The 21923-nt window shown below is 43.2% G+C and overlaps 1 protein-coding gene across 1 annotated transcript in view; it reads right to left on the reverse strand.

Annotated features, from left to right (window-relative positions):
- The window catches only part of wdr27 (WD repeat domain 27), a 292507-nt gene that overhangs the window by 258220 nt on the left and 12364 nt on the right, over positions 1 to 21923 (reverse strand). The window contains exons 5-8 of the mRNA XM_072266892.1: positions 19583 to 19696; positions 15274 to 15325; positions 12162 to 12232; positions 11178 to 11301 (exon numbers count right to left, since the gene is read on the reverse strand). Coding sequence (XP_072122993.1) covers positions 11178 to 11301; positions 12162 to 12232; positions 15274 to 15325; positions 19583 to 19696 — 361 coding nt within the window. The remainder of the gene's footprint in view (positions 1 to 11177; positions 11302 to 12161; positions 12233 to 15273; positions 15326 to 19582; positions 19697 to 21923) is intronic.

Here is a 21923-nt window from a genome sequence, read left to right on the forward strand (position 1 = left end):
CAGACTCCCTGCTTCCTCAACACTACCTGCACCTCCACCTACCTTTGTATCATCTATAAACTTGGTCACAAAGCCATCAATTTTGTCATCCAAATCATGAAAAGCAGTCCCAACCTGCAAAACACCAGTAGTCACCGGCAGGCACCAAAAATGGCCCCCTTTATCCCCACTCTTTGCGTCTTGCCAGTCAGCCAATCTTCTACCATACCGATATCGACTCTTATCTTGTTAAGTAGTCTCATATGCAGCACCTTGTCAAAGGCCTTCCAAAAATCCAAGTAAACAACACCCAACGACTCTCCTTTGTCTGTTCTACCAGTTATTTCATCAAGGAATCCCAACCGATTCGTCTGGCAAGATTTCCTCTTAACAAAACCATGCTGACTTTGGCCTATTTCAACCTGGGCCTCCAAGTAACCCAAAACCTTATCATTAACAAAGGACTCCACTATCTTTCCAAGCATTCAAGTCAGGTTAACTGACCTATAATTTTCTTTCTTCTGCCACCCTCCATTCTTAAAGAGTAAAGAATAATTTGAAAGGTACACGATGAACCACGCCAGCGTACTGCGGGCTGCTTACAAAACTTCTAAATACCTCTTGTGAATTACTCTCATTGCAATCTACAGTTTGTAATTGCCCTGCAAGCAACATACTTTTCAACCGTCTTAATGAACTAGCAATTCCACAATTTTCTGAAGGATTTGACAGGCTTAACTCTCAAGCATGTAGGTATGGCATCTTTAAGTGGACAAAGGTACATTGCCATGGCTGGAAAAGAGGAAGACGGGGAGGACTCCAAGCCAGGCTGAGATGCAGAAGAATTAAACTCCCTCTACTCTGCATCGTGTTAGCAAATGTACAGTCGCTGGAGAACACGACTGAGGACTGAAATTAAAGATTCCTGGATCAGAGGGAAATGAGGAATTTCTGCGTTCTATGTTTCACAAAGACATAGCTCACTCTGGACACATCGGAAAGACCCGAAAGCCTCTCGATACACAGGATGGACTGAACTTCTGAGTCAGAGAAGACAAAAGTTTGTGCTTCATGATAAGCTCTTATTGGTGCATGGATGTGGAGGTTTTGTCATTCTCTTGCTCCCCTGACCTGGAACATTCAACAATCAAGTGCCGACCATTCTACTCACCAAGAGAGTTCTTCGTGATCCTGACACAGTTTACATACCACCAAAATCTGATGTTAATCAGGCACTTGAGATTTTAAACACTGCCATCACCGAGAAAAAGCCCAGCCCGACACATTTCAAATCATAGTCGGGAACTTCAATCAGGCTTGTTTGAAGAAATCTCTGCCCAATTACCATCAGCATATAACCTGCAGCACCAAGGGTCCCAACACACCAAAGCATGCTATACTAAGATAAGGAATACCTAACCGTTCCCCGCCCAGACCGCATTTCAGTAAGTCCGATCACTTGGTTGTCCTTCTCCTACTGTACCTGCATACAGGCAGAAGCTAAAGACCAACGCTCTAGAGTTAAGAACAACAAATAGAAGGTCACGGGAGGCAGAGGGGTGGCTACAGGATTGCTTCAAGTCAGTGGACTGGGCCATGTTCAAGGACTCGGTGAATCTGAATGAAAAACACAGTTGTCACGGACTGTATCAAAAACAGTCGCAGACGATTGTGTCTCCACAAATCATACAGTGTATTCCCCAACCGGAAATTCTGGATGAACCAAGAGATCCACAGTCTGCTAAGGGCTAGATCAGGGGCATTCATGTCCTCAAATACCTCCTTGTGCAACTGGATCCTTAACTTCCTCACTTGCAGACCCCAGTCAAATCAGATTGGCAACAAACCTCCATCAATACAGGTGTACGGCAAGGCAGTGTGCTAAGCCCCTGCTCTACTCACATAATTAAGACTGTGAGGCTAAGCACAGCTCCAATGCCATATTACAGTTTGCTGACACCACCATCATCATTGGCCAATTCAAAGGTGGTGACAAATCTGCATAAAGGAGGAAGATTGATAATATGGCTGAGTTGTCACACAACCTCTCACTCAATGTCAGCAAGACCAAGGAATTGATTTTTGACTTCAGGAGAAGCAAACTGGAGGTCCGTGAGCCAGTCCTCATCAGGGGTTCAGAGGTGGAGAGGGTCAGCCACTTCAAATTCCTCGGTGTTGGATCTGTCCTGGGCTCAACATGCAAGAGCATTTATGAAGAAAGCACAGCATCTCCTCTGCTTCCTAAGAAGTTTGTGAAGATTCAGCATAACATCTAAAACTTTGACGAACTTCTACAGCAACACAAGTAAAATGCTGGAGGATCTCAGCAGGCCAGGCCATCTATGGAAAAAAGTACAGGCAACATTTCAGGACAAGACCCTTCGGCAGGAACCTCCAACCCTCCAGGATTTTGCATGTGTTGCTTGGATTTCCAGCATCTGCAAATTTTCTCGTTTGTGACAAACTTCCATAGGCGTGCAGTGGAGAATATATTAATTGGGTGCATCACAGGCTGCTACAAAAACTCCAATGTCCAATATTGGAAAGCCTGACATAAAGTAGTGGATATGGCCCAGTTCCTGATGGGTAAAGACCGCCCCCCCCCCCCGAACCACCGGCACATGTACATGGAGCACAGGTGCAGGAAAGCAGCATCCATCGTTAAGTACACCACCATGCAGACCATGCTTTCTTCTTGCTGCTGCCATAAGGGAAAAGGTACAGGAGCTTCAGGACACACACCACCAGGCTGAGGAAGAGTTATTTCCCCTCAACCATTAGGTTTTCGAACTCGAGGGGATAACTTCACTCACCCCATCACTGAACTGTTCCAACTGAAATGGACTCACTTTCCAGTACTCTTCATCTCATGTTCTTGATATTTGTTGCTTGTTCTTTTTTCCTTTGTATTTGTACAGTTTGTTGTCTTTTGTACATTGCCTGTTTGTCCATCCTTGTTGGGTGCAGCCTTTAATTGATTGTATTGTGTTTCTTGGATTTACTGTATACCCACAAAAAAAACAAACCTCAGGGTTGTATATGGTGACATTTCTGTACTTTGATGATAAATTTAGTTTTAACTTTGAACTTTGAGAGATTTTTGCAATTATTCAGTTTTCCTGAACCATTCCAGAATCTAGTGATCATCACAAATGCCTCTACAATCTCTTCAGCTACCTCTTTCAGAAACCTGTGGTATAGTCTATCTGCTCCAGGTGACCTATCTACCTTCAGACCTTTTAGCTTCCCAAGCACCTTCTCCTTAGTAATAACAATGATACTCATTTCTTTCAGCACGCTGGATGAACTCAGCAGGTCAGGCAACATCAGTTAGAAACGATGAGTCGACGTTTCGGGCCGGAACCCTTCGTCAGGACTGAAGAATGAAAGATGGGGAAGGATTTGAAAAATGCTTGTAGCTTCGGTTGAAAGGCCAGTAATTTGAAAGACAAAGGGGTGGGGGAAGGGAAGCATTGACGTCATAGCACTGAAAACAATGGGTATTAGAAGAATGACCCCACCACTAAGCACATCTTTCCCTCTCCACCGCTCTCCGCTTTCCGCAGGGATCGGTCCCTCCGCGACTCCCTTATCCGCACGTCCATCCCCACTGATCTCTCACCCGGCACTTATCCCTGTAAGCGTAAGTGCTACACCTGTCCCTACACCTCATCTCTTGCCACCATTCAGGGCCCCAAACAACACTTTACTTGTGAGGCTGTTGGGGTCACCTATTGCATCCGGTGCTCTCGGTGCGACCTCCTCTACATCGAAGAAACCCGACGCAGATTGGGGGACTGCTTCGTCAAGCACCTCCACTCCGTCCGCCACAACAGACAGGATCTCCCGGTAGCCACCCACTTCAACTCTGCTTCCCATTCCCATTCAGATATGTCCATATATGGCCTCCTCTACTGCCATGATGAGGCTAAACTCAGGTTGGAGGAGCAACACCTCATATACCGTCTAGGTAGTCTCCAGCCCCTTGGTATGAACATAGAATTCTCCAACTTCCGGTAATTCCCTCCCCCTCCCTTCCTCTATCCCTATTTCACTCTACCCTCTCCCCCAGCTCCCTCATGGTTCCGCCTCCTTCTTCTACTACCCATTGTTTTCAGGGCTATGACGTCAATGCTTCCCCTCCCCCACCCCTTTGTCTTTCAAATTACTGGTCTTTCAACTGAAGCTACAAGCATTCTTCAAATCCTTCCCCATCTTTCATTCTTCAGTCCTGACGAAGGGTTCTGGCCCGAAACGTCGACTCATCGTTTCTAACTGATGCTGCCCGACCTGCTGAGTTCATCCAGTGTACTGAAAGTGTTGCTTTGATCACAGCATCTGCAGATTATTTTGTGTTTATATTCATTTCTGCCCCCTGACACTCAAATTTCTGCATACAGCTAGTGTCCTCCACAGTGAAGACTAAAACAAAGTACTTAAAGTTTGTCTGCCATTTCTTTGATATAGTCATAGAAAAGTACAGCAAAGAAACAGGCCCTTCTGTACATCTAGTCCATGCCAAACCATTTAAACGCTCTTGTCCCAGCTACCTGCACCCAGACCATAGCTCTCCATACCACTGCCATCCATGTATCTATCCAAACTTCCGTTAATCGTTGAAATCGACCTCACATACACCACTTGCGTCAGCAGCCTGCTGCACACTTTCACGATTCTCTAAGTGAACTGTCCCCTCATGTTCCTTTTAAACATTTCACCTTTCACCCTTAACCCACAACCTCCAGTTAATAAGCCCCACCCAACCTGCTTTGCATTTATCCTATTTATACCCTGCAATTTTGTGTACCTCTCATCAAAACTCCCCTTGGTCTTCTACGTTCTAAGGAATAAAGTCCTAATTTATTCAATCTTTCCCTATAACTCAAGCTGTACAGTCCCGGGAACAGCCTTATAAATTTTCTCTGTACTCTTCCAACCTTATTTACATCTTTCCTGTAGGTAGGTGAACAAAGCTGCATACAATACTTCAAATTAGGCTTACCAACATCCTATTCAAAATAACATCCCATCTCTTGTACTCAGCACTTCAATTTATGTAGGCCTATGTGTCAAAAGCTTTCTTTATGACCCTATCTATCTGTGCCACCTCTTTCAATGAAATATGGACCTGTATTTACCACACTCCTCAGTGCCCTACAGTTTACTGTGCAAGACCTACCCTGGTTGGTCCTACCGAAATGCAACATCTCACACTTGTATGCATTAAATTCCAGCTGCTATTTTTTCAGCTGCCAGATCCCACTGCAAGCTCTGACAGTCTTCCTCATTGTCTGCTATGCCCCCAATCTTAGTGTCATTTGTAAATTTGCTGATCCAGTTAACCACATTATCACCCAGATCACTGATATAGATAACAAACAACGGATCCAGCACTGATCCCTGCGGCACTCCACTAGTCACAGGTCTCCAGTCAAAGAGGCAACCATCTACCACCACTCTCTGGCTTCTCCCACAAAGCCAATGTCTGATCCAATTTATTACTTCATCTTGAATGCCAAGTGAAGAAACCTTCTTGACCAATCTCACATGTGAGAGCTTATCAAATGCCTTGCTCAAGTCCATGTAATCAAAATTCACTGTCTTGCCTTTATTAATGTTCCTGGTAACATCCTTGAAAAACGCTATAAAATTGGTTAGATACGCATGAAGCCATGCTGACTATCCTTAACCAGTCCCTGTCTATCCAAATATTCATATATCCAGTCCTTTTTAATACATTCCAATAACCTTCCCATGACTGATGTCAGACTCACTGGCCTATAATTTCTTATTTACTTTCAGAACCGTTTTTAAACAGTGGAACAACATTTGCTACTCTCCAGTCCTTCGGTAGCTCACCTATCGTGAAAGATGATTTAAATATCTCTGCTAAGGTCCCTGCAGTTTCAGCACTTGTCTCCCACAGGGTCCAAAGGAACATCTCGTCAGACCATGGAGATCTTTTTCTCCCTAATTTGCCTCAATACAGCAAAAACCTCCTCCTCTGTACTCTGTAGAGCATCTATGACCTCACTGCTGCTATCACCCCCATCTCTTTTGGCTCCATGCATAGATTTACCATTCTGATCTTCTGATTTTGTCCCTTGCAATTCTTTTGCTTTCAACATCCCTTAAATTCTCCTTCGCCGTGTCCACTGGGGCAACCTCGTGCCTTCTTTCAACCATCCTTACTTCACTCTTGTGTCCTCTTGCATTTCATATACTGTACTCCATAAGTACCTCAATTTGTTCCTATCTACTATACACCTCTTATTTTTTTTCTAAACCAGGGCCTCAATATCTCTTGAAAACTAAAGATCCCTAAACTTGCTATCTTTACCTTTTATTCTGACAGGTACATACAATCTTTGTACTCTCAGAATTTCATTTTTAAAGGCCTCCCACTTACCTTTGCCAGAAAACAGCCTGTCCCAAACCACACTTGCTAGATCCATTCTGATACCATCAAAATTAGCCTTTCTCCAGTTTAGAATCTCAACCTGCAGACCAGATCTATCTTTTTTCCATATTTGTTTTGAAACTAATGGGATTATGATCACTAGATGCAAAGTATTCCCCTACAAAAACTTCTGTCACCTGCCCTGTCTCATTCCCTAATAGCAGATCAAGGTTCACACACACTCTCATTGAGACTTATCCATACTGATGAAGGAAACTTCCCTGAACACATTTGACAAACTCTATCCCATCTAGTCTTTTTACAGTATGAAAGTCCCAGTCAATATGCCAAAAATTATAATTACCTACTATAACAACCTTATGTTTCTTAGAACAGTCTGCGATCTCTCTACAGATCTGTCCCTTTAAATCTCATGGACTGTTGGGTGGTCTGCAATACAGCCCACCTATAAAGCCTCACTAGATGAGTTCTCCATTCTGTCCTGACTGAGCATTGCTGTGACTTTTTCCCTGACTGGTAACACCACCCCTCCCTCTTTAATCCCTCTCACTCTGTTGAATACCGGAATATTGAGCTGCCAGTCCTGCCTCTCCTGCAACCAAGTCTCACTAACGGATACAATATCGTAATTCAATGTGTTGATTAATGCTCTGAGCTCATCTGCTTTTCCTGCAATACTTCTTGCACTGAAATATATGCAGCTCAGAATATTAATCACATCATGCTCAACCTTTTGATTTCTGACTTTGTCCGAGGTCTGAACAACATCTCTCTCTACAACCTCTCCACTATCTGTTCTGGCACTCTAGCTCCCATCTCCCTGCAACTCTAGTTTAACCCCTCCATAAAGCACTAAAAAATCTTTCTACTAAAATATTACTCTCCCTCCAGTTCAAGTGCAAACCATCTCTCTGCACAGGTCACACCTTTGCCTGGAAGAGAGCCCCATGATCCAAAAATCTGATGCCCTCCCTCCTACACCAACCCACTGTCCCCCCATTACTACCTCCAGCATCATTTCCCAGCAGTCCAATATTCACTCTTGCCTCTCTCTTACTCTTAATAGATCTGAAAATAAAAGTTTTGTATTCTCTTCTATATTATTGGCTAGCTTATTTTCATATTTCATCTTTTTGCTCCTTGTGGCTTTTTAGCAGTCTTCTTTTGGCTTTTAAAAGCTTCCGAATCCTCTAATTGTTGCTATATTATATGCCCTGTCTTTTCTATTTACGCTGTCTTTGATCACTTGTTGCCACAGTTGCCTCATTCTCCCTTCAGGATACTTCATCTTTGGGACGTATCTATCCTGCATCTTCCAAATTACTCCCAGAAACTCAAGCTATTGCTGTTTTGCTAGTGTCCTTTCTAATCAACTTTGGCCAGCTCCCCTTTCATGCTTCTGTAATTGCCTTTACTCCACTGAACTACTGATACATCTGACTATCTTCTCCCTCTCAAATTGCAGGGTGAATTCTGTCACATTATGATCACTGACTCCTATGGGTTCCTTTACCTTGAGCTCCCTAATCAAATCTGGTTCATTATACAACACTCAATCCAGAATTACCTTTCCTCTAGTAGGCTCAACTACAAGCTGCTCTACAAAGACACCTTGTAGGCATTCTACGAATTCTCTGTCTCAAGATCCATCAACAACCTGATTTTCTCAATCTACCTAAATATTGAAATCCCCCATGACTATCGTAACATTGCCCTTTTACCGTTTTTACACGCCTTTTCCATCACCAATTATAATTTGTAGCCCACATTTTGGCCACTGTTCAGGCGGACAGATTGGGAGACCACTTCGTTGAACACTACCCGACGCAGATTGGGAGACCGCTCCGCTGAACACCTATGCTCTGTCCACCAGAGGAAGCAGGATCTCCCAGTGGCCACATATTTTAATTCCACATCCCATTCCCATTCCGATATGTCAATCCATGGCCTCCTCTGCTGTTGAGATGAAGCCACACTCACGTTGGAGGAACAACACCTTATATTCTGTCTGGGTAGCCTCCAACCTGATGGCATGAACATTGATTTCTCTAACTTCCGTTAATGCCCCTCCTCCCCTTCTTACCCTAATTTATTTTTTTTCTTCTCTCCCTCTCTCTTTCCCTCTCACTATAATTCCTTGCCTGTTCTCCATCTTCCTCTGGTGCTCCCCTCCCTCCTTTTTTCTTCCAAGGCTTCTGTCCCATGATACTCCCCCTTCTCCAGCCTTGTAGCCCTTTTGCCAATCAACTTCCCAGCTCTTGGCTTCATCCCTCCCCCTCCGGTCTTTTCCCATCATTTTGGGTCTCCCCCTCCCCCTCCCACTTTCAAATCTCTTACTATCTCTTTTTTCCGTTAGTCCTGATGAAGGGTCTCAACCCGAAACATCGACTGTACTTCTTCCTAGAGATGCTGCCCGGCCCGCTGCGTTCACCAGCATTTTGTGTGCGTCCCTTTATTCCCACTCTGTTTTCTGCTGACCAGCCAAGGCTCCACTCACTCTAGTAACTTTTCTGTAACTCAATAGACTCTTATCTTGCTAAGCCGCCTCACGTGCGGCACCTTGTCAAAGGCCTTTTGAAAATCCAAGTACACCAAGGCTACTGCATCTCCTTTGTCTACCCTGCTTGTAATTTCCTCAAACAATTGCAGTAAGTTTGTCAGGCAGGATTTTCCTTTCAGGAAACCATGCTGGCTTTGGCCTATCTTCTCATGTGCCTCCAGGTAGTCCATAATCTCATCCTTAACAATCAATTCCAACAACTTTCCAACCACTGATGTCAGGCTAACAGGTCTATAGTTTCCTTTCTGCTGCCTCCCACCCTTCTTAAATAGCAGAATAACATCTGCAATTTTCCAGTCATCTGGTACAATGCCAGAATCTATCGATTCTTAAAAGATCATTGTTAATGCCTCCGCAATCTCTCCAGCTACTTCCTTCAGAACCCGAGGGTGCATTCCATCAGGTCCAAGAGATTTATCCACCCTCAGACCTTTAAGCTTCCTGAGCACCTGCTCAGTCGTAATTTTCACTCCACAAACTTCACTTCCCTGATACTATTGAATGTCTGGTATACTGCAGACGTCTTCCACTGTGAAGACTGATGTAAGATACGCATTCAGTTCCTCTGCCATCTCTGCATCTCTCATTACAATATCTCCAGCATCATTTTGTATTGGTCCTATATCTACCCTCGACTCTCTTTTACCCTTTATGTACTTAAAAAAGCTTTCAGTATCTTCTTTGATTAGTCGCCAGCTTTCTCTCATAATTCATCTTTTCCTTCCGAATGACCTTCTTAGTTTCCTTCTGCAAGTTTTTAAAAGCTTCCCAATCCTCCATCTTCCCACTAGCTCTGGCTTCCTTGTATGCCCTCTCTTTTGCTTTTACTTTGGCTCTAACTTCACTTGTCAGCCATAGTAGTGTCCTTCTTCCCTTTGAAAATGTCTTCTTATTTGTAATATATGTCACATTTATGCAGAAATAGAGAAAAATCTGCTGGGTTCACAAACTCTCTAGCACCACTGTAACTCCCATTAGGGTATTTTTACCCTTGCAGTTTATTAAGTCTACCCAAAGCATTCTACATTTTCTAATCCTATGCCACTTCTTTCTAAGAATTTGATTTCATTTTTCTTCTACCAACAGATCCTCCCCACACCCTCTGCCTACCCGCCTGTTCTTTCGATAGATTGTGTATCCTTGGATGTTAAGCTCCCAACTATGATCATCATTCAGCTATGACTCAGTGATGCCCACAGCATCGTACCTGCCAATTTCTAACTGTGCTACTACATCGTCTTCCTTATTCTGTGTACTGCATGCATTCAAATATAACACAATCATCACAGTTTCCTGCCATGTTCTAAAGGCACATGGATTAGGGTAGGTAAATTGTGGCATGCTGTTAGGGCGTGTTCTGGAGTTATGGTATACAGCAAATACTAATTTTAACAGCAGCCATTCTTCAGACCTGAATGTGGATTGTAGATTAAATTTAAAATGCAGCTCTGAACAATAGCATTGCTGGAGCTGCAGACTGGAGTTGATTGCAAACTAGACAATGCTAATTAACATTCATTTTTGGGTGTCTGGAGTGTGGACATGAAGATGGAGGTGTTTGAAAACTATATGTAATTCAAAGTAAGTATTGTAGATATAATTGTAACGATAGAATTGTCCTGCAGTTACCTTTGATCTTTAGCACATAAAATGTCATGTAATATTGGGTCGAGCAGGCCTCTTCTTTCAAGAATGTCTTGAATTATGATGCCTGGTACTTGTTTTGTTCAATAAACTTGTTTATATTCACTAGCTTCAGTGTCTCCCTGGTAACTTTGTTTTCTGCCTACCTGCCTGTTCTTTCAATATAATGTGTATCCTTGGATGTTAAGTTCCCAACTATGGTCATTTTTCAGCCACTACTCAGTGATGCCCACAAATTTGTACCTACCAACTTCTAGTTGGTAGGTGCTACAAGATCACCTACCTTACTCTGTATACTGCCTGTGTTCAATAATAACACTGTCATCACAGTTTCCTCTCACATTCTAAAGACGTATGGATTAGGGTTTGTAAATCGTAGTATGCTGTGGTAGCTCCAGAAGAATGGCAAAATTTGCAGGCTGCCCCCAGCACATCCTTAGACTGCATTGCTCATTGGTGCAAACAATGCATTTTAATCTCTGACTTCCATACATTTTCCCATATACAGGTGAAAAATAAAGCTAACCCTTATCTTTATCCTTATCAAATTTAGTAAATGTTAAAGCTCAGTACCTGAATTCTCTGACAACCTGATTTTTTCCAAGATCTTGGAGTTGTATTTTTGCTGTTCTTTCTGTAGGTCGATATGCAGCACACGGTGGCACTGCTGCCCAATCAGTGATGTGAAAATGTCGAGCTGCAAGAAGCCCCTTGTATTATTTCCATACTAGCAAATTTGGCAAACAACTTGTGAATAAAAGCAGTTGAGTCAATAAAAACAGTGATGGATACATTTCAAAATATCTAAAATATTAAATATCTGTTAAGTTAAGTAAAAATTCATGTTATACACTAATGAATTTATAATGTTGAAGATGGCCTTTTGAGTTAGATACTCCTCAGTATAGTAAGTGCTTCAAGAACAGGCTCAATGGAAATTTTGCTTTCCTTGTATTTTGCTGCAGTGTTTGGGTTACCGTCAACTTTCCATTTAGGGCATACTGCCTGGAATGCGTAATTTATAAATAATTTATAAATGGAACAGTGCTAAAACTGTAATTGAAACTGAACACTATGATATAGATTTAATTGATTAAGAGATCAGGTAGAGTGATAAAGCAAGAAATGGCAACAAATGTGAATGATCAGCAATGATCTTACTGAATGGCAGAGAATGCTCATAAATCCAAATATCCCATTACTATTTCATATGCTTCTACAGAAAACAAGTTTAATACATTTGGTATGTATTATAGCAAGTATAGAGAGAAGCATAATTACATTAATTTGCAATATTCTATCAAACAAGTGTGTGAAATGGGCTGCCAGCGACGGTGGTGGAGGTGGAAACGATAGGGTCTTTTAAGAGACTCCTGGATAGGTACATGGAGCTTAGAAAAATAGAGGGCTATGGTTAAGCCTAGGCAGTTCTAAGGTAAAGACATGTTCGACACAGCTTTGAGGGCCGAAGGGCCTGTATTGTGCTGTAGGCTATGTTTTATGTTCCAAAAATTTTGAAAAGTTCTTCCTATTCCTTCAGTCACATTATTATCTTACCTGTCCATTAGCAGATCCAATAATAAGTTGTTTGGCTCTACTGTCCATGCACAAGCTCAACAGAGGACTGCCTATGTAAAAATGAAATATTTTAGATTTGTATAATCAGACAAACAGCTTACAAGTGATCACCTGAAACAATCCACACACATAAAAGTTGCTGGTGAACACAGCAGGCCAGGCAGCATCTCTAGGAAGAGGTGCAGTCGGCGTTTCAGGCCGAGACCCTTCGTCAGGACTAACTGAAGGAAGAGTGAGTAAGGAATTTGAAAGTTGGAGGGGGAGGGGAGATCCAAAATGATAGGAGAAGACAGGAGTGGGAGGAATGGAGCCAAGAGCTGGGCAGGTGATAGGCAAAAGGGATACGAGAGGATCATGGGACAGGAGGTCCGGGAAGAAAGACCAGGAGGTGGGGGAGGACCTAGAGGATGGGCAAGGGGTATATTCAGAGGGTCAGAGGGACAGAGGGAGAAAAAGGAGAGTGAGAGAAAGAATGTGCGTATAAAAATAAGTAACAGATGGGGTACGAGGGGGAGGTGGGGCATTAGCGGAAGTTAGAGAAGTCGATGTTCATGCCATCAGGTTGGAGGCTACCTAGACGGAATATAAGGTGTTGTTCCTCCAACCTGAGTGTGGCTTCATCTTTACAGTAGAGGAGGCCGTGGATAGACATGTCAGAATGGGAATGGGATGTGGAATTAAAATGTGTGGCCACTGGGAGATCCTGCTTTCTCTGGCGGACAGAGCGTAGATGTTCAGCAAAGCGGTCTCCCAGTCTGCGTCGGGTCTCGCCAATATATAAAAGGCCACATCGGGAGCACCGGACGCAGTATATCACCCCAGTCGACTCACAGGTGAAGTGTTGCCTCACCTGGAAGGACTGTTTGGGGCCCTGAATGGTGGTAAGGGAGGAAGTGTAAGGGCATGTGTAGCACTTGTTCCGCTTACACGGATAAGTGCCAGGAGGGAGATCAGTGGGGAGGGATGGGAGGGACGAATGGACAAGGGAGTTGCGTAGGGAGCGATCCCTGCGGAATGCAGAGGGGGGGGAGGGAAAGATGTGCTTAGTGGTGGGATCCCGTTGGAGGTGGCGGAAGTTACGGAGAATACTATGTTGGACCCGGAAGCTGGTGGGGTGGGAGGTGAGGACCAGGGGAACCCTATTCCTAGTGGGGTGGCGGGAGGATGGAGTGAGAGCAGATGTACGTGAAATGGGGGAGATGCGTTTAAGAGCAGAGTTGATAGTGGAGGAAAAGAAGCCCCTTTCTTTAAAAAAGGAAGACATCTCTCTCGTCCTAGAATGAAAAGCCTCATCCTGAGAGTAGATGCAGCGGAGACGGAGGAATTGCGAGAAGGGAATGGCGTTTTTGCAAGAGACAGGGTGAGAAGAGGAATAGTCCAGATAGCTGTGAGAGTCAGTAGGCTTATAGCAGACATCAGTGGATAAGCTGTCTCCAGAGACAGAGACAGAAAGATCTAGAAAGGGGAGGGAGGTGTCGGAAATGGACCAGGTAAACTTGAGGGCAGGGTGAAAGTTGGAGGCAAAGTTAATAAAGTCAACGAGTTCTGCATGCGTGCAGGAAGCAGCGCCAATGCAGTCGTCGATGTAGCGAAGGAAAAGTGGGGGACAGATACCAGAATAGGCACGGAACATAGATTGTTCCACAAAGCCAACAAAAAGGCAGGCATAGCTAGGACCCATACATTTCAGTTTTCCACCAAAGTACTGAGTGAAAACCTAATGGAAACATTTTAGTTTGGAGGAAGTGGGAGGAGCCAAAGGAGAAATTATTAAGAGTAAGGACTAATTCCGCTAGACGGAGCAGAGTGGTGGTAGAGGGGAACTGATTAGGTCTGGAATCCAAAAAGAAGCGTAGAGCTTAGAGACCTTCCTGATGGGGGATGGAAGTATATAGGGACTGGACATCCATGGTGAAAATAAAGCGGTGGGGGCCAGGGAACTTAAAATCATCGAAAAGTTTAAGAGCGTGAGAAGTGTCACGAACATAGGTCGGAAGGAATTGAACAAGGGGGGATAAAACCGTATCGAGGTATGCAGAAACGAGTTCGGTGGGGCAGGAGCAAGCTGAGACAGGCAGGTTTGTGGATCTTGGGTAGGAGGTAGAAACGGGAAGTGCGAGGTGTGGGAACTATAAGGTTGGTAGCAGTGGATGGAAGATCCCCTGAGCGGATAAAGTCGGTGATGGTGTGGGAGACAATGGCCTGGTGCTCCTTAGTGGGGTCACGATCGAGGGGTAAATAAGAGGAGGTATCCGCGAGTTGTCGCTGTGCCTCGGCAAGGTAGAGGTCAGTACGCCAGACTACAACAGCACCCCCCTTATCGGCGGGTTTAATAATAAGGTTAGGATTAGTGCAGAGGGAGTGGAGAGCAGAGCATTCCGAAGGAGTGAGGTTGGAATGGGGACAAGGTGCAGTGAAGTCGAGACGGTTGGTGTCCCGTTGGCAATTAGCGATAAAGAGATCCAGAACAGGCAGAAGACCAGAGTGGGGTGTCCATGAAGAAGAGGAGGGTTGAAGACGGGAGAAGGGGTAATCGGTGGGGGTGGAAGAGTCCTTGCCGAAGAAGTAGGCTCGGAGACGGAGACGGCGGAAGAAAAGTTCCGCATCATGGCGAACACAGAACTCGCTGGGGTGTGGGCGAAGGGGGACAAAGGTGAGGCCCTTACTGAGGACAGAGCGTTCTGCCTCCGACAGTTGAAGGTCGGAGGGGATGGTAAAGACCCGGCATGGATGAGAGCTGGGATCAGAGGGGGGAGGGGGGAGGCTGGGGGTGTCAGTGTTGAGGAGAAGGTTGCAGTGAGAGGAAGATGGAGCCTCTGAGGGCCCAGGAGCTGACGATGGGATCTGAGGGAGACGGGATTGCAGAGTATTGGTGGGGGAAGGGGAGACGGGAGTCACAATAGCAGCACATAAAGACCCGGCCTGGAGTTCAAGGCTGGAATCTTGAGATCTGGGATCAGAGGCGGGAGGGGGGGGGAGGCTGGGGGTGTCAGTGGAGAGGGGAGGGTTGGGGTGAGAGGAAGATGGAGCCTCTGAGGGCCCAGGAGTTAATCCCTACATTTTCAATATGAACCACTTAAAGGCAACTTACTTGATAATACTGCTGACTGATACAGCAATAATTTATTGGTGAGATTCCAAACCTAAATAAAAACACAAAAAAGTCATATCCCTGCTGCCGAATAACAATTCAAATTCAAGTAAGTTTAGTTTATTGTCATTCAACTCTAAGCATGTTTACCGCCAAACGAAACAATGTTCCTCCAGATCAAGGTGCACAACACAGTACATAAAACCCACACAATTAACATAAAAGTAATATTACAACAAATAAATTAAGTACAATGCAAGCTAAAAAGTAAACACTATAACACTACTGGCATTTCACACATGGTGAGACTGTATGATGAGGTTCATACATGGCGGCAGGGAGTTCAGTAGTCTCAACGCCTGAGGGAAGAAGCTGTTTCCCATCCTAACAGTTCTTGTCCTCAAGCTATGGGTAGTTCCTGCCTAATGGCAGTGGGGTCAAAGAGATTGTTAGATCGATGGGAGGGATCACCGACAATACTATGGGCCCTGGGTATGCAGTGTTCCTAATAAATATCATAATGGCTTTAAATGTCTCACCATATAATGTGTGATCCAATTACAGAAATTTAAGACAAGGAAACTTTGAAACATTTATCTGCCACAGAGATTAATTTTCTTAAGCCTTTAATTTTATCACACTATTCATCAGTCATTCTGACCACAAACCAGATCAATACCAGCAGTTCACAGAACTAAGGTGTCAAATGAGCAAACTAAATTTCTCTTCGGGCCTCCTCATTATAGTTCAGACAAGAAAAACCTTGTGCAGCAATCAAAACCTCCCAGTACCACTCACCTGCTGAACCCACCCTAATTTCAGCAAATGTCAAGACCCCCAAGTAGGTCTGAGCAGAGGAAAATATACAATCATAGGAGCAAAACTGTCTACAATTCATCTACTGTAGCTGCCCCCTTAGTTCCTTGTAAGAACTAACCTATTTACTCCCCTACAGCCCTGCAGATTTTTACGGGGGGGGGGGGGGGACGTTCTTTTTGAAAAAACAGAGAGAGTGAATGTGTGCAACAACTTGCCAGGGGTGGTGGTACAGCAGATACATTAGGAGCATTTAAGAAACTCTTGGATAGGCACATGAATAATCGAAAAATGGAGGACGATGTAGGAGGGATGGGTTATATTGATCTTAGAGTTGGTTAAAAGGTTGGTACAACATCGTAGGCCAAAGGGCCTATACTGTGCTGTACTGTTCTATGTTTTAATTCCTTTTTAAACATATATCTAGTTTTAACACTGTTATTCAATCTAAGTTTACTACCATTTCAAGCACTGAAAGATCAAGAGCATAGAAGACAATAAACTGTGCAAATGCAAATATAAATAAACAGCAATAAATAATGAGAGCATGAAATAGCAAGATAAAGAGTCCTTAAAGTGAGATAATTGATTGTGGAAACGTCTCAGTAGATGATTATAGCTATCCTCTTTTATTCAAGAGCCTGATGGTTGAGGGTTAGTAGCTGGTCCTGAACCTGGTGGTGTAAGTCCTGAGGCTCTAGTACCTTCCACCTGATAGCAGCAGTGAGAAAAGAACATGGCCTGAGTGGGTAAATCTTTGATGATGGATGCTGCTTTCCTATGAAAGCGTTTCATGTAGGTGTGCTCAATGGTTAAGGCGGCTTTACCCGTGATATACTGGGCCGAATGCACTACCTTTTGCAGGATTTTATGCTCAAAGGCATTGGTGTTCCATACCAAGCCGTAATGCAGCTAGTGAATACACTTTCCACTACACATCAATAGCAGTTTGCCAAGGTTTTCAACGACATGCCATATCTCCACAGACTCCTGAGGCACTGTTGTGCTTTCTTTGCAATAATATTTAATGATGGGTCCAGTACAAGTCATCTGAGATATTGACACCTAGGAATTTAAAGTTACTGACCCTCTCCATCTCTAATCCTCTGATGATTACTGGCTCATGGACCTCTGATTTTCCTCTCTTGAAGTCTACAATCAGTTCCTTGGTCTTGCTGATATTGAGTGAGAGGTTGCTGTCATGACACCACTCAGCCAAATTTTCAATCTAACTCTTGTCTGCTGATTCATCACCACTTTTGATATGGTCCACAACAATGGCGTCATCAGCAAACCTGAATATGGTGTTAGAGCTGTACTTAACACCCTGTTCTACTTGCTTTACACCCATGACTGTGTGGCTAAACACACAGCCCTGTGGTGCACCCATGCTGATTGAGACCTTAGAGATGTTTTTGCCAATCAGAACTGACTGGGGTCGACAAGCGAGGAAATCCAGGATCGAATTGCACAAGGGGATATTAAAGCACGGGTCTTGGGAGTTTACCGATCTGCTTTGAAGGGATGAAGGTATTAAATGCTGAGCTGTAATTGATAAAGAGCATCCTGATGTATGCATCTTTGCTGTCCAGATGTTCCAGGGTTGTGTGAAGAGCCAATGGGATGGCACCTGCTGTGGACCTGTTGCTCTGGTAGGCCAATTAAAGCAGATCCAAGCAGATCACTCAGACAGGAGCTGATATGTTTCAACACCAGACTCTCAAAGCACTTCATCAATGTTGGATATAAGTGCCACTGGGCAACAGTTATTGAGGCAGGTTACCACAGTCCTCTTGGGAACCGGTACAATTGAAGCCTGCTTGAAGCAGATGGGCACCACACATTGCCAAAGTGAGCGGTTGAAAATATTTGAGAATACACCAGCCAGTTAGTCAGCACAGGTCTTCACTCGGCCAAGTACTCCATCCAAACCGGATGTTTTCACCCGCAAGTGATCTTCAGATATGAGACCAAAGGATCATCTGGAGACAATCCACAGCCTTTGAGCATTTCTTATTGATTCCAATCTAGTCCAGAATCCCAACTTCATCCATGAGGTGTTTTTCTGGAGATCGTACCTGCACCTCATAGCATTCTTGATCTCTGGACTTGAATGACTCTCATCTGGCCCTCAGCAAATTCCAGATTTCATGGTTCATCCAGAGCTTCTGATTGGGGTATACTCTGAATGATTTCATGGGGACACACCCATCTACACCTGTTTTAATATAACATAGCGCATCATAGCACGCCAGCCAATATCCCAACTCCAAGCACTTACACTGTGGAAAAATTATCTCCTTTTCTAAAAGGAAACCCAGTAAAATTTTTGTAAGTAGTTTTTGACCAATATCAAATATCTATTGGTAATCCAGACTAAGATATGGTTCCATGAGGAGCTGGCACAGCACAAGCCCACAATTTGATATCATGAATGACACCTTATCACACCTCTGTGCTTGCTTGTTTACAACTCTGTCTAGACAACGTCTTGAGCAGCTAAGAAGACATTCCATCAATTTCAAGTTCAATTCTTAAATTCTGTGCATCCATTTTCAGACATGAAATAAAAGAGTATGCGTAAGTTGCAGAAGGCAAGGGTTAAGGTAACATCTTAGCAAGCATAATTTACAGATAGTGTGCAGTCAGCCCAGGCAAGTGAAGCCTTTGAAGTGTATAGTTTTCTTTTGCACAGCAGGGAACCAGTAATTTGGCATAACTAGACAAGGATGCAAATGAAGGATTCTAGGGTGACACTTACTATTGGTCAGTTACTTTAATTCCGAAGTATTATTGGCCTTTAACACGGAGGTTTTATTTATTATCATAGTGTGATTGGTGATTGATCATGCAAATAAAGAATTTGAACAAACACGAGATCACCAATTGGTCAGTAATGGCAGGTGCAAGTTGAATTTTTCTGCCATAGTTGCAGGGCTTCCTTTGTCCTGCACAGAGTGCCCACCTTACAAATCATCCAAGTATTAATTGGAAATAAATGAAAAGCATACAGGAATAAGAAGGATATGAACAAACACTGGCAGCTTTGAGACTAGCATTTACCAAGATATTCAAAGATTCAAAAAACTTGATTATCATTTTAACCGTACATCAGCTCTGCAGGGCAGAATGAGACAGCGTTTCTCAGGAGCAGTATTCTACAACTTCTATGAAGCTCAAGCCCAGGTTTATACACTAATCAAAATGATCTGCAAAAGTGGATATGTCAAGTGAATGCTGTAAAGTGTGCGCCCGTAAACAGAGATGCATACATCATTGATATGGGAAGATCACAACAAATTAACAGACAAGTTCAAACATCAAGGTATATCAGAACTGTAGGTGATTGAAATCCAGAGTAACACACACACACACACAACACTGGAGGATCTCAGGAGGTCAGGCAGCATCAATGGAAAGGGATTAAGAAAGAAAGTTTCTGGCTGAGCCCCCTTATTATGTAAATGAATTTTTAAAACTGCAACTTTCATACCTTAAAGGTCCTGTCTTCAGAGATTGATACAAGTATGTTTGGCTGCCAAGGACAAAACTCTGCAGCTGTTACCACACCAAGGTGGCCTTTGAAGACAGCCAAAACATCCTCCTGCTAAAAGGAAATTAAGTACAAACATATAACTAGACCAACTTCACAACAGGATGGCTCACTTTTTATATGCATTTGATTATCAACAATAAAAGGATGTATATCAAAATTAGCCATTTATTAAGAATGTGACAAATAATTAAATTGTAGACTATCAGCTTAATCCGTTGGAATTTTGGAACAATGTTTGCAGTGTTCTTCAATCTCACAATCTCACAGGTAGCATGTGAAATTAAACCAGGGCAAAATAGTGGGTAATTCACTGTCATTTTCACAGTCATTCAGGCACAGTGTTTAAAAGAAAAGGCTGCTTTTGGAAATTCAGATTAGAACATAGAACATTACAGCACAGTACAGGTCTATTGGCCCATGATGTTCTGCTGAACTTATAACCAGAGCAAGTTAGAACGTCAGCACATGCTTTTCTCCCACATAACAATTCATTTATTTCTAATATCCATATGCCTACTCAAGAGTTTCATAATGTCTTTAATCTATCTACCTCTACCACAACACGTGGCAGGGTGTTCCAAGCACCCACCACTGTGTAAAAGAACTTAACCTCTGACATCCCCTCTAAAACTTTCCTTCAATTACTTTAAGATTATAACCCCATTTCCACCCTGGGGAGAAGTCCCTACTGTCCACTCGATCTGTGACTCTTTTCTTGTACATCTCTGTCCACTCGATCTGTGCCTCTCATCATCTTGTACATCTCTGTCCACTCGATCTGTGCCTCTCATCATCTTGTACACCTCTGTCCACTCAAAACATGCCTCTTATCATCGTATACACATCTAAATTAGTGCAACAGAATGCTTTAGGTAGCTATATGGTCAATAGCAAAGAAGACGTTCTCTCCAGCATCAACATATTTATTTCAGCTTATTTTCTAAGCTCTTCATCTCTAACAAAAAAACCTTAATAAATTGGAGACATGCAGCCAGCATCCCAGTGACAGAATGCTCTAAACATTTTACGTTAATCTGTTCCAATAAATCCATTGAATTTCCCATATTTGCATTAAGGGTCTTAAACTTCCTGACCTGCTGAATTCCTTCAGAATTTTCAAAGTTCAGAGTAACTTTTGTTTCATTTCCTAGGGGGAAAACATAGTAAACACAAAGAAACCCCAAAAAACACAAATTAATAATTAATAAATAAATAAACAATAAACATCAAGTAAATTAGATGAAGAGTACTTGAAAGTGAGTCCATAGGATGTGAGAACAGTTCAGCATTGGGTAAGTGAAATTATCCCCTCTGGTTCAAGAGCCTGACGGCTGAGGTTAATAACTGTTCCTGAACCTGCTGGTGTGGGCCCTGAGGCTTCTGTCACTCCTTCCATTTTGTATGTGTTCTTCTTGGAACACAAGTTAACTTTCTCAAGCTTTTTCGCAAAATCACCCCACTCCATTCCATTACTTAACAGATTCCAATGGTGCTGGTTGGCAGACTACTTGCCTTAACAACGTCTCCCACCCAGCAGATTGCAGACACTTTTCACCCGCTGCAGGTGCACAGCCAACCAGCAGCTTGCAAATTAGCTCAAAGAATTAATAATATACTAGCTCTCAAAGGCATGAGATAATTGCATTCATCTCTCCCCCAAAAAAAAATTAACACCAGAAATTTGGTTCACCCTACATGAGGCATCTTCAGTGAAGGGCCATACTATGATTTCAGCCATCTCGGAACAAAATAAGAAGATTTCACTCAGAGGATGGTGGATTTTTGGAATTCTCTAACCCAAAAAGCTGTGGATGAAGAGTTATTGACTGCTTTTAAAGCAAAGGTTCACTTCCATAATATCCAGAGATCACTGGGCATTAAGGAAATTAAGGGAATAGATGGATTGGATAGGAAAACTGTAGATTTTCAAATTCAGAGGAGATGTGCAGGTTAAGTTTTTTTTTAAATACAGAGTTGTGAGTGTCTGGAATGTGCTACTAGGGGTGGTAATGGAGGCAAATCTGAAGCTCTTAGACAAGTATATGAATGGGCAAAGAATGGAGAAATACAGACACTGTACAGGCAGAAGAAATTAATTCAGTTGGGCATTTAATTAATTTGGTACATGGGCGAGAGGACTTGTTCCTGTGCCATACTGCTCTGTTTTACATGGAAAGAAAAGTGCTGGAGGGATATGGACAAATGGGACAATCTCAGATAGATATCTTGGTTGATATGGATGAAGCAAAAGTTTTTCTTTTCCGCCTTATGTATAACT

Source organism: Mobula birostris, chromosome 8 (genome assembly GCF_030028105.1).
Source record: "Mobula birostris isolate sMobBir1 chromosome 8, sMobBir1.hap1, whole genome shotgun sequence".
Classification (NCBI taxonomy): domain Eukaryota; kingdom Metazoa; phylum Chordata; class Chondrichthyes; order Myliobatiformes; family Myliobatidae; genus Mobula; species Mobula birostris.